General features: G+C 48.1%; 1 protein-coding gene across 1 annotated transcript; it reads right to left on the bottom strand.

Annotated features, from left to right (window-relative positions):
- Nucleotides 1-771: 771 nt before the first annotated feature.
- On the bottom strand, nt 772-4536 carry LOC123185637 (potassium channel AKT3). Its single transcript, XM_044597490.1, has 8 exons — nt 3378-4536; nt 3043-3288; nt 2841-2939; nt 2715-2750; nt 2443-2628; nt 2154-2351; nt 2006-2081; nt 772-1908 (listed from the first exon to the last, which is right to left on the bottom strand). The coding sequence occupies exons 1-8, from the start codon at nt 4317-4319 to the stop codon at nt 953-955; spliced, it is 2739 nt and encodes a 912-aa protein (XP_044453425.1). The 5' UTR covers nt 4320-4536; the 3' UTR covers nt 772-952.
- Nucleotides 4537-14304: the final 9768 nt, after the last annotated feature.

Below are 14304 nucleotides of genomic sequence, written 5' to 3'. Positions count from 1 at the left end.
CGATCCATTTTGTGTCTTCAACCGCTACTTCCGTGACGAACAATGAACTTTCTCCATAGCTCATACCTACAAAAATCTACAAATATTTTACTTAACTTTTCAAACTAACACCACCCCACCCCCCCCAATTCAACTCGGGTGGCCCCTTCATCCCCCTTTTTTTATTACCAATCATAATTCTCCACATCAGCTTGTTTGTATAAAAATTAAGTAACTTTTTGTAGATATAGCATTATTCCTCATAACTGGTACATCATGCCAATTTTTTTGGCCTAGTGACATGTAGAACTACGTAGGTCATTTTAACTTTGCATGTCATTGCATGGATTTGAGAATTTGCTAATAAGGTACCGTGGACACGGACATTTAAGGGGTGACTAACGTGTGGGTATTTTGTGGAAGTTCAAAGAGCTAGATTTGCTAGGTCTGCCAGTAGATGCTGTAAGTTGTAGAAATAAGTCAAGACAGGTGGATCAGATTTCCAGCCAAAGCTATGCAATCCATATTATCTTCCTATAAGTATTGTATTGTCTTCGGATCATTTTTGAAAGATCCAATATATTACAACCAATGCTAGACGCGGACGTTTGGTTCCTTGGTGTATCTACACCTATATGAAAAAGAAATTTAGCAATTCAATAAAAAAATCAAAAAATCTGAAAATAGTTTTGAAATAAAATTGACCTTCCATTATACTTGTGAGAAAAATTCCGCAAAAATAAAATCCACCTTTGACTTGTTTTCAACAAAGACAAATTTTTAGCCCTGAAGTCAGCGTTGGGTTTTCTTTTTGTGAAAATTTATATACTGGTGCGAAAGAAAGTCAGATTTATTTAAAAAACTTCTAAACTATTTTAACTTTTTGTTTAATTATTAAAAATTCTCCGTATAGAGCGTATATACAACCAGGTTCCAAGTGTAATTTTTCCCAACCAATGCATCGGTGGTTTCATTATTGATTCCTATGCGCGCTGGTAGTGTCGGGCGCCCACTGATCGGAGACGAGGAGGAGGTGGTCGCCGTCCCTGACGAGTCTCACGTCGTCGATCTCGGCGCCGTCGCTCGTTATTACCCTCGTCGCCGTGAACCCGAATCTGTTCCCCCCGAGCTCGAGCAGCTGCAGCATCGTCTCCGGCACGAACACGAGCAGCCTCCTCTGGCTCCGTCCCTGTTCAGGGCACGAGATGGTCACCCTGACGTGCGAGCTGATCGGATTCCTCTCGTGGCGATGGTGGAAGCTCGTACCGCCGCCGCCGTCGTGTCGGTTCCCGTGGAACGACGAGGAGATGACGCCGAAGAGGGAGTTCCGGAAGCTGGCCATCCGCTGCGGCGTGCTGCGCGCCGACGAGGAGTTTGACTGGCGGCCCGCCCGGTTCGGCGACGGCGACGACGACGACGACCCGACGGTACCGCTGGGCGGCAGGACTCTGGCCGACGGCGCGCTCCTAAACCTCGTGACCTGCGGAGCAGCTGGCGCGACGGCAGCGACCTCCTCCGTCGACGAGGGCTTCGGCGCTCCCTGCTGGTCCCGGTGGCGGTGCGACGCGAACAGTTGCTGAATGTCAGCGTGGGCGTGCCGGTCGGCCAAGGCCGTCGGCGTCAACCCGCGGGCGTCCTCCCTGTCAGGATCAGCGCCGTGCTCCAGCAGGACCCTGACCATCCTGGCGTTCCCGTCCAGGACGGCGCGGTGCAGCGGGGTGGTCCCGTCGCTAGAGCACGCGGCGGCCACGTCCCCGCCGCACCGGGCGATCTCCCCCAACAGCACGGCGTCGTCCTCCTCGACGGCGACGCGAGCGTACATGCCTCCGTCCCCCGCCGACAGGTCCGCGCCGGCCTCCACCAGCACCTGCACCACGGTCTGGTGCCTCCTGCACAAGGCCTCCCACAGCGGCACCTTTCCTTCTGGATCTGCACGTCAGCCAACATCCTAATTTGATACTAATTCTACTTAGATTTTCAAAATACTATTTGCCTAGATTTTCAAAACTTTTAGGCGCACATATACCTCTGGCATTCGCATCCGCACCATTCTCCAACAGGCGCCTAACGCACTGCTCACTCCCGTTTGAAGCCGCTATATGCTGTTCACAGATAAATAATCAAATCATGGACCGTTAATTTCTGGTTGAGAAGCAAAATTAATTCGTGGTTACCAGTGCTGTACGGCCGCAGTTATCGGTTTCATTGGGATCCAGGCCGCGCTTCAGCAGCTGGTGCATCAGAAAATCGTCTCCTCTGGACGCCGCGAAGCAGAGTGTGATTGGCAGATCAAGCTGGCCCGTGGCTAGCATGCGCTCGATGTCCTTGGCGATGCCAGAGATCACGCCGTCACCCTTGTGTTCCTTGAGGTACTGCATGCATGACCAAAACCCCCCCAAAAATTCAGTGTTGTCGTCCCCTTTGTTCATGCTGGGAGGGAGCATATATATACTGAAAATCGACCTGGATGAGGTTGTTCATGATTATGGTGGCATCCCCAACGTTGGACTGGACAACCTTGAGGAAGTCGGCGCGGTCCAGGCGCAGGAGCTGGCACAGGGACTTTGTCCGGGCCGTGAAGAGCTGAGGCCTGTAGCACAGGACTCCGATCTCGCCGATGACTTGGCCGGACTTGGCCGTGCTGGCCAGCTGCATATACATGCTCACTCAGCTTGTGCAGCAGCAGCAAGAGCTGCTGTATGAAAAAGGAACAAAGCGTAGATGGACAGACTTGCCTGCTCTGCACCATTATTCTGGATTTCCAGCAACTCCTGCAGACGCGCCACTCACATGGATCAGCGAGAAATGTTGAAGATAACCGAGGATCGGACGGATCATGAAGAGAGTGTGATCATTTTTACCACACTACCAGTGACAATAATGTAGAAATCCGAGGGCGCTTCGTTCTGCAGTATCACGTCTTCCCGCGGCGCAAAGTACTCGGCGCTCATCTCCGACACCTTCCCAAGCAGTTGCGCAGCAGAAACCAGTTGAGCAAATTCCCCAGTGTATGGCATCATCATCATCATCTTTGTTAGATCTCTGTTAGTAATGAAGTATTACCAGCTGGAAGATGAGGTCATTGGAGACCCCCTGGAAGAGGTAGACGTTCTGGACGAGCCCGAAGAAGAGGTGGTGCGAGATGCTGGACCTAAGGGCTTTGGGCAGCGCGTCCAGCGTCTCCTGCTGCTGGAGCCCCTCCGAGTGCGTCCTGAATTTCAGGCTGAGGTGAGAGATCATCTGGTCCTGCAGCCGCTCCGGCAGCTCGTGCCGCTGCGCGAAGCTCGTCGCCGCCTGGATCTTGTCCCTCTGATCGATCAGATGACCAGAAGTCAGTCGATCGTCAGTATGGCTGGCCATCATCTTAACAAGAGAGAGGTTGCAGCTGTAAGACTTACGTATTTCCTGGTGCGGCTGGTGCCGTGGACGACGAGGTTGGTCATGTTGCCGATGAGGTAGGCGGTGAGGCCGAGATTGAAGAGCATGTAGAAGGTGGTGAAGAGCATCTCCCTCGAGTTGACGGCGTGCATGTCGCCGTAGCCCACGGTTGTGAGGGTGGTGATGGACCAGTACATGGACGCCACGTAGCGGTTCCAAATGCTCTCGTTGTGGAACTGCGGCATGGAGATGCTGATCCAGGTTTCCGCCGGGTTCGGGTACCGGTCGGCGAGGAGATAGTAGAAGCACCCGGAGCAATGCACGGCGAAGAGCGTCACGGCGACGAGCTTGGAGCACCGGACCCAGAAGTAGCTGAACTTGCGGTCCTTCTCCATGCGGGACAGGAGGGCGCCGACGCGCCGGAGCCGCCAGAGGCGGAGCATGCCGAAGACGCCGTAGGTCCGGAGGTCGGGAGGGAGGATCCGGCGGGAGAGCTCGGTGGGCACGGTGGAGGCCACGTCCAGGACGAGCCAGGTGCTGGCGTAGCGCCAGGCGATCTTGGCGGGGTCGTCGACGAGCAGGTAGGTCCTCTTGTCGGTGTAGGCGACGAAGAAGGTGAGCACGATGTCCATGGCGAAGAAGGCGTTGACGATGTTGTCGGCGATGGCCAGCGCGCCGTGGGGGTTCTGGAGGAAGCCGAACTCGAAGGGGGACACCCACGCGGAGTAGAGCACGAGGCAGACGATGTAGTTGTCCCACAGCCGGTAGCGGGGGTCGTAAGGGGACACGACGCAGCGCCGGACACTGCGCCGCCTGAAGCTGTGGCTATGCTCGCCCAGCGACGGGAGGACCGCCGTGAAGACGCTGAACCGGCCGCCGCGTTCGACGCTGGACTGGACCCCGCCGCCCCGGCCCCACGGCGCGCACCCGGGCCCGGACGGCATCTTGCGCCTGTCAGTCATGTGATCGGTCGGATCGATCGGCCGCGGTCACGTGACCGGCGCCGGCGGCGAGCCCTTGCATGCGACGGCGACGCGATGCATGCCCAGGGTTTCCCTCGCGGCGGCGAGACGCGCGGGCGGTCGATGGTTGCGCCAGTGGCTTGCGATGTGCTGTCCGCGACCGGGTTGCTTTATTTAGGCAGGCAGATCGGTGCAGCAGTGGGCGCGGTGGACAGTGTCACTGCTCGGTCTCGTACGTATCTCTCGCCGGCAATCCAGAACGAATCGAGCGCAGGGAGGCAACTTCTCCCGCTGTTTGCGGCGGCTGCTGTGCTCGATCTCAACGCCAACGCAGCGACCGCCATCGAGAAGGTACTCCTAGTTTCCCACTACTAGCTAGTACTCCCTCGTTCCGAATTAATTGTCATTTTAGCTAGATTTCAGTCAGCTGACTTTTAGTTTTGTGGTCAGTCGATTTTTTGACCATTGGATTGTGCTTTAAGATCTGTGCAGATTTTCTTTTTTTGTCATGTTTCGTTGGTGTACTGGGCTGGGCTGGTTGAATTCGACTGACTCCTATTTTGGGTCAGTCAATTTCGTTCCTGGGCTGGATTTTCGCTGGTGGACTGGGCTGGGCTGTTTGGCCCCCGCTTTTTCCCATGGGTTTGCTTTTGCTTTTTGCACCTGTACGATTTTATTTTTCTATTTTTCAGTTGAGTTTTGTTTCTTCTTTACGTGTATTTTCCAGATGCTGAGTGTGTGTAAATGTATACATGTATAAATTGTATTAGAGTACGGAAACTTCAGTCTTATATATTTTTCTACATATTATAAAAAGTGCATTTTTGTGCTAATTGTGTGGAAAAATTTGTTTTTTTTATTTTCTTTATTCTTAAGGGTGATAACAATGCTACTTGTTTTGCTAATTAAATACATTTTTCTATTATTATGTGTATGAATGCATGAAAGTACTATACAATATTTGTGTAAATTATACTAGACTGCTAAAGTTGCATTATTATATGTGTATTCACTGCATATTATAAACGTGCAATTTCACTGCAAAGTAGCGTGCAAGTTTTTTTATTTTCTTTATTCTTAAGAGGAATACCAATGTCACTAATTTACTCTCTCTTAGAAAAATTTATTTGTTTTATTATGTTTAGTATTTAATTCATTTCCTGTTTTTAAGGATGATACCAATGCCAATAATTCATTCCTTGTTTAAAAACTTTGTTTTTATGTAAAATTCATTATTATATGTTTATTTTTACATAACTAAAGAAGCCCAATTTATGTGTAAATTGTGTGAAAAAAATATTTATTATTTTTACTTTCTTTCTTCATAAAGGGTGGTACCAATGCTACTATACTTGATTTTTTCTTAGCAAAATTTATTTTTATTTTTGTGGGTGTAAGTAAGTATACATGCATATATGATACAACATGTGTGTAAATTATAGTAGAATGCAAAAATTGCATTGTATATGCTTATTTTTTGCATATTACAAAATGCAGTCTCAGGGCATACTTGTGTGCAATTTATTTCTTCTTAAAGGGTTTTATTCTTCCCTGGAAAAATTCATCATTTTGTTTTCAGTTTAGCTTTAGTTTCATTTCATTTTCATTCTTTAACGGTAATTCCTATATCGTTCCTCTATTATATGGTTATCCTTTCGTATTATAAAAGCACAATTTCTGTGTAAAATGTGTGCAATTGTTTTTTGTGAAACCCTTCTGTGTAAATTGCGTGTAAGTTTTTGTCAATACTTGATTTACTTTTTATATTTTCTTTCTTTTTAATGATAAGACCAATTCCACTATATTATTCCTTCTTAGGAAACTTCTTTTTTGCAAAACTTTCACCATTATATACTTATTCTTGCATATTTAAAGAAATGCAATTTATGTATAGTATGCAAAATTTGCCATTATTTGATTTATATTTCATTTTTCTGTATAGAACTTCGTTATTCTGATTTTGTTTCAGGTTTTATTTCATAATGTTTCTTCCTTTAGGAGATAGTAATGCCACTAATTGATTCCTTACTATAATGTTTTTTTGCGAAAAATCCGCTACTATATGTTATTCTTGCATATTATAAAAAGCAGAACTTGTTTGCAATTTTTTATTTTTTTTCTCATTTAAGGGCAATACCAATGAAACTAATTCATTTCATCATACATTTTTTTGCAAAAGTTGCATCTTTATGTATTTATAATTGCATATTTTGAAAAAGCGTAAATTTTATGTATTTTTTGTGCAAATTGATCACTATTTGTTTTAGCTTTTTTCCCCCTTTGTTCTTAAAGGGTAAAGCAATGCACTAGCTCATTCCTTCTTAGAAAACGTAAATTTTAATTTTTGTGTGTGTAAATATAAATGCAAGTACCAAGTAATATGTGTGTAAATTATGGTAGAATGTGAAAATTGCACTATTATATGCTTATTGTTTGCGCATTTCAAAAGGTGCAATTTTAGTGCAATGCTGTGTGCAAGTTTTGAAAGGCTTTTCTTTTTAATTTTCTTTCTTCTTAAAGGTTTTCATTTTTTATTATAAAACTTCATTATTTTGATTTTTTTTCTTCTGACAGGGTAATATCAACGCCACAAATTCATTCTCCCATAGAAAACTTTATTTTTTTGATTTTGTTTTTTAGCTTTCAACTTCTTTTATTTTTAAGTGTAATACCCCTGTCACTAATCCATTACTTAAAAAACCTTTTTTTTCAGAAATCTAACTATTATATGCTTATTTTTGCATAATAATAATATACTTTTTATATATGCAGATGTATGTGTGTATATATGTATAAAAATATACATATGTGAGATTGAACCTATAGCCACTAGCCGTTGTATTTTTTTCGAGGGGGAAAGCTATGCAAACACTATACTATAGCAGTCTATATTCAAGTACAGAAAAGGCTGTGGGTTGGCTGCACCGGAGCAGCTCATCCACCTGTGCAGACGCTGCATGGGCTTGTGTGGCTGCATGCGCCGATGCGTTAGGTTGCTTCGAATCGACCACACTAATTGTGTGGTCAGTCGACTGAGCAAAGATAAAAAAAACAGTCGACTTGTACCTAGTCATTCCCATTACTTGTCGCAGGTATGGATGTATTTAAATGTATTTTAGCTCTAGATACATTCAAGTAATTTGGAATGGAGGGAGTACTAGCTAGGATCTAAAAGTTGCTCGTAGTTTTCAACTCCTAAGGCCAACTCCACCGCGCGACCCTATCCTGTCCGCCTCCGTCCGTTTAGGATAAAAGGGACAAACGAGACGGCCCAGCGCCCGGGCGTAAACAGACTTTTGTCCGCTTTGTGTCCGCTTTCGACCCATCCCCGACCCAAATTTGTGCCGGTTTTGGGATGAAACGGATAGCGCGCGGACGAACGGGACGCGTGCGCTTGTCCTCCCCTGGCCCGCCTGTCGGTGGGAGAAACCAACCAACCCCCCCCCCCCCACGCTCATTTGGCGCCATTTCCTCCAAACCCTCCCACGTCCCTCCCGCCGCCCCCTCTCTCCCCCGTCCATGGCCGACGCCCCGCCGAGTTCCGGCGGCCTGGCCGTCGACCCGCCCGCAAAGGTGAAGAAGAAGGCGCCAAGGAAGCCGCGGTCGGAGTGCATGCCGGAGGAGATCGCCAAGTTGGACGCGGAATCGGCGAAGAGGAGGGAACGGAGAGCGATCGTCAAGGTCAATGCCGCCGCGGCCAAGTTCGCCGCCCAGCGCGAGGAGCTGGAGGCCGCGCGGCGCAAGGCCGCTGCCGACGAGAAGGAGGACCTCGTCAACAAAGCGCACGCCATCCTCATGCTTGGCATGGGCCGTCCGGCGGGGTTCCCTGCAGCGGCCGCCGGCCCTGCGAGCATAGGCTCGTCGGTCGGCCGACCTGCGCACTACCAGTCGCCGACGTCGCGCGCCGCGCCCATGTCGCCCGACTTTCTTCCGACAAGGCACGACGGCCAGACCCGTTTCTCGGGGACGCCGGACGTGGGCATGTTCGCGCCGTCCACACCGCGTCCCGCGGCCGTCATCGACCTCAACGTCACGCCTGGGTCCAACAGCGGCGACCGGGCGTCCGTCGAGATGCAAAGAAAGCAAGCACGGGCGCCGTTCACGGGCACCATGCCGCCCTCCGCGTCTTGTTTGACGGAATGCCAACACCAACGCCAACGGTCGATGACCCCTTCTACAACCAGTACATGGAGGACGTGATCTTCGAGGGTGGGCATGGCCGTGCCTACGACCCCGAGGAGACCCAAAATCAGGATGGCCGCGCCCAGTACGTGCCCGATGAAGAGGCCAACGACCGTGCTGACTACGACCATGGTGACTCGTGGCATGAAGATGATGACATCTATGTCGAAGGCGACGGTGATGAAGAAGAAGGCAACGACGTTGATTTTAGTGGCGAGCCATTGTTCATCGACGAGCTCACCCAAAGAGCGGAAGCACAAAAGAAGAGGAAGAGCATTTTCACGGGTTCATACATACAAGATGAGGACAAGTTGATTTGCCAAGCTTGGATGGAGATTAGCCAAGATCTGAGGACCGGCGCGCAACAAAAGGGCATTGTTTTTTGGACGAGAGTCCACAAAACATTCCATGAAAGGAAGATGTTTGAGCCCTACCAATTTACAAGCAACCGTGGCATCGGCTAGATTCAAAAAAGATGGTTGTTCATCCAACAAGAGTGCAACAAGTATTGCGCCGCATTTCAGAGCGTTGAAGCACGGCCCGTGAGTGGTCTTGGCGTTGGGGACATGGTATGCTCTCCTCTTCCTAGCACTTTCCTTGCTACGGCCATGACACTTCGGTCGTGTATATGTTTGCATGTTCACTTGTTGTTGATCATGTGATTTAGGCATTTCAATCTTTGGAGGCATTCAAGGCCTGACACAATGACAAGCCATTCACTCTTACGCATTGTTGGACGATCATCAACAATTGCCCTAAGTTCAAGGACCAATACCGTGAACTACAAAGGAAGAGAGGACTAAAGACGGCCAAGTACGCCGGAGGTGGAGATGGCGAGGCCTTGAAGAGGCCGAGGGGCAAGACCAACTCTAAGGCTGATGACATACGTGATGCCTCATCCATGGCATTGCATGACACTTTGCATGGCATGATGTCCCAAAAGGATGTGAGGGACGAGAAGAAGCGGCAAAGCAAGGAGGAGTAAATGAAGCAATACCTAGACCTTCAAAGAAAGAAGCTTGAGATGGAGGAGGCGGCCAAGAGGAGGAAGATCGACATGAAGCAGGCGGCCCGGCAAAGGCAGCTCGACATCAAGGCCGACAACATCAAGGCCAGGCAGAGGCAGCTCGACATCGAGGCCACGAACGCCGCCAAGAAAGCAAAGGAGGTGGCCCTTGCGATCATGAGCGTGGACTTGTCGAAGATGAGCGACAAGACGAGGGCATGGTTCGAGGCCAAGCAGAAGGAGGTGCTCGAAGCCGAAGGCCTGAACTAGGTCGTCCGATCGGCCGTGGCCGTTCTTTTTGGAGGCTGGCATGGGTGTCGCCCGCCCGCTGGGCCGCTGGCTGTGTGCCGGCGATAAAACATTCATTTTTATGGCCGGCTGTGTTGCCGGCCGCTGGCTGCGTTGCCGGCAAGGACAACTATTCATTTTGAAGGCTGGCTGTGTTGCCGGCCGCTGGCTAATGGCGGCGATGGACGTGTAGGCTGCTGGCCTGAACTAGGGCTTGGCATTTGAAACGTTCTTTTGGGTTTTTAAATAGACACGGACATAATGGGGCAAATGGATGCGGCCGCGCGCTGGGCACACGGCCACCGCATCCCAGGACACGCCCGGACATGACCCCAAATCCCACCCCAAACGGACGAAATCCGGACAAAGCGGACGTCCGTTTGGGGTCGTGCGGTGGAGTTGGCCTAATGTACTATCTTGTTGTGCTCGAATTCAACGCCAACACAGCAACTGCCGTGCAAAAGGTAGTATTATCTGTCGGAAATATGAGCAATTTATCGAATGATTTTATTAACAGAAAGATTTGATAAAGCATGGCCAATATAACAGGGATAAGACTAGTCATGCGATCTGACATAGAAAAGGTAAATAACATCTGCATATATGAACTGTAACCAAGCTTTTTATGTAAAGCAGACAGTAGGGCAAGTTTCATATATGAAGTAGAACCTAACATATCTAGGGCAAACACCAGAACAAGGAACTGTAGCAGAATCTCGAACAGAAAGGAGAAGAACACATACGGGACAACAACAACAGCAACAGCACTAGACTTGGGGTCGGTGTCCTCGCCAACCATGTCGTCGAGGAGGCCGTCGACGTTGGGGAAGAAGTCATCGTCGGGGAAGTAGTCGTCGGAGTCCGGGGCGTCCGTGACGAAGAAGTCAGTAGTCGTGTTGAACGCTCCTCAAAAACCTTATCACCCTTCTCTCGTACAGGACTCAAAAGAGGTGCGGTTTCGGAGGCCTACTGTCCCGACTCGCGGTGCACGCCGCAAGCTGGGATGAGGGAGACAGCAGCAGCTCAGAGATTGGAACCGGTGGCGAGAGGAAGAAGAAGTTCTGGTGCGTCTCTCTGAGAGGAGCGACCTCCCTTTTATAGGCGCAAGAGAAGGAGGTGAGAGGCTGCGCCGGGAGCTGAAGGGAACGAGGGAGACGAAATGAACAAACAGCAGCCGAAGGGTGCAACGTTCGTATTCAATTTCCACTACAACAAAAACTTTCCAGCTCCAGAGTGACCTTTCGTATGCCCGTAGTGCGTGGTAAAAAGTTAGACATCGGCTCGGCTCATTCCCGCAACCCGCGGAGCGGCGTGGCGCGTCGTGACGAGGCGGACGGCGGAGGAGGAGCGTGCGTGGATGTCCCTCTTGTTCTCATGCTCATACAAGTGGGGAAAGATCATCCCTTATACGAAGGTCCAACTCTCACTAAACTAGCAATGTGGGATTAAACTTTAGTAGTATCCCTTGCCTTGCATGAATGGGCTAAGTGGGCCTCTAGGATTTATTTAGGAATTTCTGAAATAGTTATTGGGTTGTCCCAAAATAGACTAAATTTTTACAATCCCCCACCAGATCCCAGAGGCACACAGAAATTTGCCTTTGGTTCCAAAACACTGTTTTATATATCGGTATTGCAGTGGAGACTGTTAAGTTGAACTTCCACCTAGAACTCTATGCTACACTAGTAAGAAACTTGAACAGTGGACTGGGTCTTGAACTGCAAGTTTTCTGCGAATCTAGCTTCACACAAAGCCTTGACCGATACTAGGCCACCGTGGGTCTTCCCCGTGGGTGGAGCTTATGCGTCATACTCCGCGACCTTTCATGAGTTTACTAGAGAGAACCCTACTCTCATAGATTGCGACATTTGACAATCAGGCTCATATAAGTGTGTTCTTCAAAAGATGTTCTGCAGGACAACATCTCTGCTTAAATGAGCCACTTAGAACACATTAAGATATACATCAACCTGCCATGCAGATTTAGGAGAGTATTGCATCTTCATGGAGTGATATTGTTAACAGTAAGAATACTCTCCTCTCAGTTGACCAATAGTTTGTCTTCCACATCTAATTCACGGGATCTCCGATCACATAGACTAGGTTACCACTATGAACAACTCATATTGTGGGTCTCATACCCATCTTTCTCGATGCATTCATTATCTATCACATTACGTGATAGACCCTTAGTAGAAGAATCTTCCAGATTTTTAGACGTTTGGATATAATCCAATGCAATAACTCCGAAGTTTCTCATTTTCCTGATAGACTTTAACCTTCTCTGAACGTGTCTTGATGACTTCATGTTATCCTTTGAGCTGCTCATTTTCGTGATCACAGTTTGATTGTCACAGTTCATAAGGATACCCGGTACAGGTTTCTCAACATCCGGCAAGTCATTCAAGAGCCGACGAAGCCAATCTGCTTCGACCATAGCTATATCTAGTGCTATGAGTTCTGCTTCCATTGTTTACCTTGTTAAGATGGTCTTCTTGCAAGACTTCCAAGAAACAGCGCCACCTCCATGAGTGAATACATATCCGCTCGTGGCCTTTATCTCATCAGCATCTGAGATCCAATCTGAGTCACTATACCCTTCAAGCACCTTTGGGTGCCCAGTGTAGTGAATTCCATAATTCGTAGTGCCTTTCAAGTAACGCAAAACTCTCTCTAGAGCTTTCCAATGCACATCTCCTGGTTTTGAGACAAACCGACTCAGTTTGCTAACAACGAAAGAGATGTCAGGTCTTGTAGCACTGGCTAAGTATATAAGCGAGCCAATAATCTGAGAATATTTCAATTGATCTCTAGCAATTATTCTATTCTTTCGAAGCAACACACTGGCATCATATGGTGTTGGAGAGGGCTTGTAGTCACTATCGCCAAAGTGACACCAGATCTTTCCACATAGTGAGATTGAAGCAATGTAATCCCACCATCATCGTCTCTCAACAACTTGATGTTCAGAATGATCAGCCACTCCTAAATCCTTCATCTCAAAACAACGAGATAGGAAATCCTTGACCTCCTTAATAACATTCAGTTTTTTTCCAAAAATCAGTATGTCATCAACATACAAGCAAAGGATAACTCCCTTGCCCCCACCATGGCGATAGTACACACATTTGTCAGCTTCGTTTACAACAAAGCCTGCAGCTGTTAAAGTTCTTTCAAACTTCCCATGCCACTATTTGGGTGCTTGCTTGAGTCCATACAAAGACTTCAACAACTTGCACGCTTTTCCTTCCTGGCCATCTAGTACAAACCCATCTGGTTGTTCCATATAAGTTTCCTTGTCCAACTCTCCATTTAGGAAAGCAGTCTTAACATCCATTTGATGAACGAGAAGACTGTTGGAAAAATGCCCTAGAGGCAATAATAAATTGGTTATTATTATATTTCCTTGTTCATGATAATCGTTTATTATCCATGCTAGAATTGTATTGATAGGAAACTCAGATACGCATGTGGATACATAGACAACACCATGTCCCTAGTAAGCCTCTAGTTGACTAGCTCGTTGATCAATAAATGGTTACTGTTTCCTGACCATGGACATTGGATGTCGTTGATAACGGGATCACATCATTGGGAGAATGATGTGATGGACAAGACCCAATCCTAAGCCTAGCACAAAGATCGTGTAGTTCGTATGCTAAAGCTTTCTAATGTCAAGTATCATTTCCTTAGACCATGAGATTGTGCAACTCCAGGATACCGTAGGAATACTTTGGGTGTGCCAAACGTCACAACGTAACTGGGTAGCTATAAAGGTACACTATAGGTATCTCCGAAAGTGTCTATTGGGTTGGCACGAATCGAGACTGGGATTTGTCACTCCGTGTGACGGAGAGGTATCTCTGGGCCCACTCGGTAGGACATCATCATAATGTGCACAATGTGATCAAGGAGTTGATCACGGGATGATGTGTTACGGAATGAGTAAATAGACTTGCCGGTAACGAGATTGAACAAGGTATCGGGATACCGACAATCAAATCTCGGGCAAGTATAATACCGCTAGACAAAGGAAATTGTATACGGGATTGATCGAATCCTCGACATCGTGGTTCATCCGATGAGATCATCGTGGAACATGTAGGAACCAACATAGGTATCCAGATCCCGCTGTTGGTTATTGACCAGAGAACGTCTCGGTCATGTCTGCATGGTTCCCGAACCCGTAGGGTCTACACACTTAAGGTTCGATGACGCTAGGGTTATAAAGGAAGTTTGTATGTGGTTAACGAATGTTGTTCGGAGTCCCAGATGAGATCCTGGACGTCACGAGGAGTTCCGGAATGGTCCGGAGGTAAAGATTTATATATGGGAAGTCCTGTTTTGGTCACCGGAAAGGTTTCAGGTTTTATTGGTAACGTACCGAGACCACCGGGAGGGTCCCGGGGGTCCACCAAGTGGGGCCACCAGCCCCGGAGGCCTACATGGGCCAATAGTGGGAAGGGACGAGCCCCTAGGTGGGCTGGGGCGCCTCCCACCAAGGCCCAA

This window comes from Triticum aestivum, chromosome 2A (genome assembly GCF_018294505.1).
Source record: "Triticum aestivum cultivar Chinese Spring chromosome 2A, IWGSC CS RefSeq v2.1, whole genome shotgun sequence".
In the NCBI taxonomy this organism is placed as follows: domain Eukaryota; kingdom Viridiplantae; phylum Streptophyta; class Magnoliopsida; order Poales; family Poaceae; genus Triticum; species Triticum aestivum.
The sequence above is the reverse complement of the archived record's forward strand: the minus strand, read 5'-3'. Positions and strand labels throughout refer to the sequence as shown.

Excerpts from the sequence above, each read along its gene's own strand:
- LOC123185637 (XM_044597490.1), bottom strand. The coding sequence starts at position 4,319 with ATGACTGACAGGCGCAAGATGCCGTCCGGGCCCGGGTGCGCGCCGTGG. Across the intron at positions 2,751-2,840 it reads TTATTGTCACTGGTAGTGTG|GAGTTGCTGGAAATCCAGAA; the intron begins GTAAAAATGATC and ends GCGCGTCTGCAG. Across the intron at positions 2,082-2,153 it reads ACTGCGGCCGTACAGCACTG|CATATAGCGGCTTCAAACGG; the intron begins GTAACCACGAAT and ends ATCTGTGAACAG.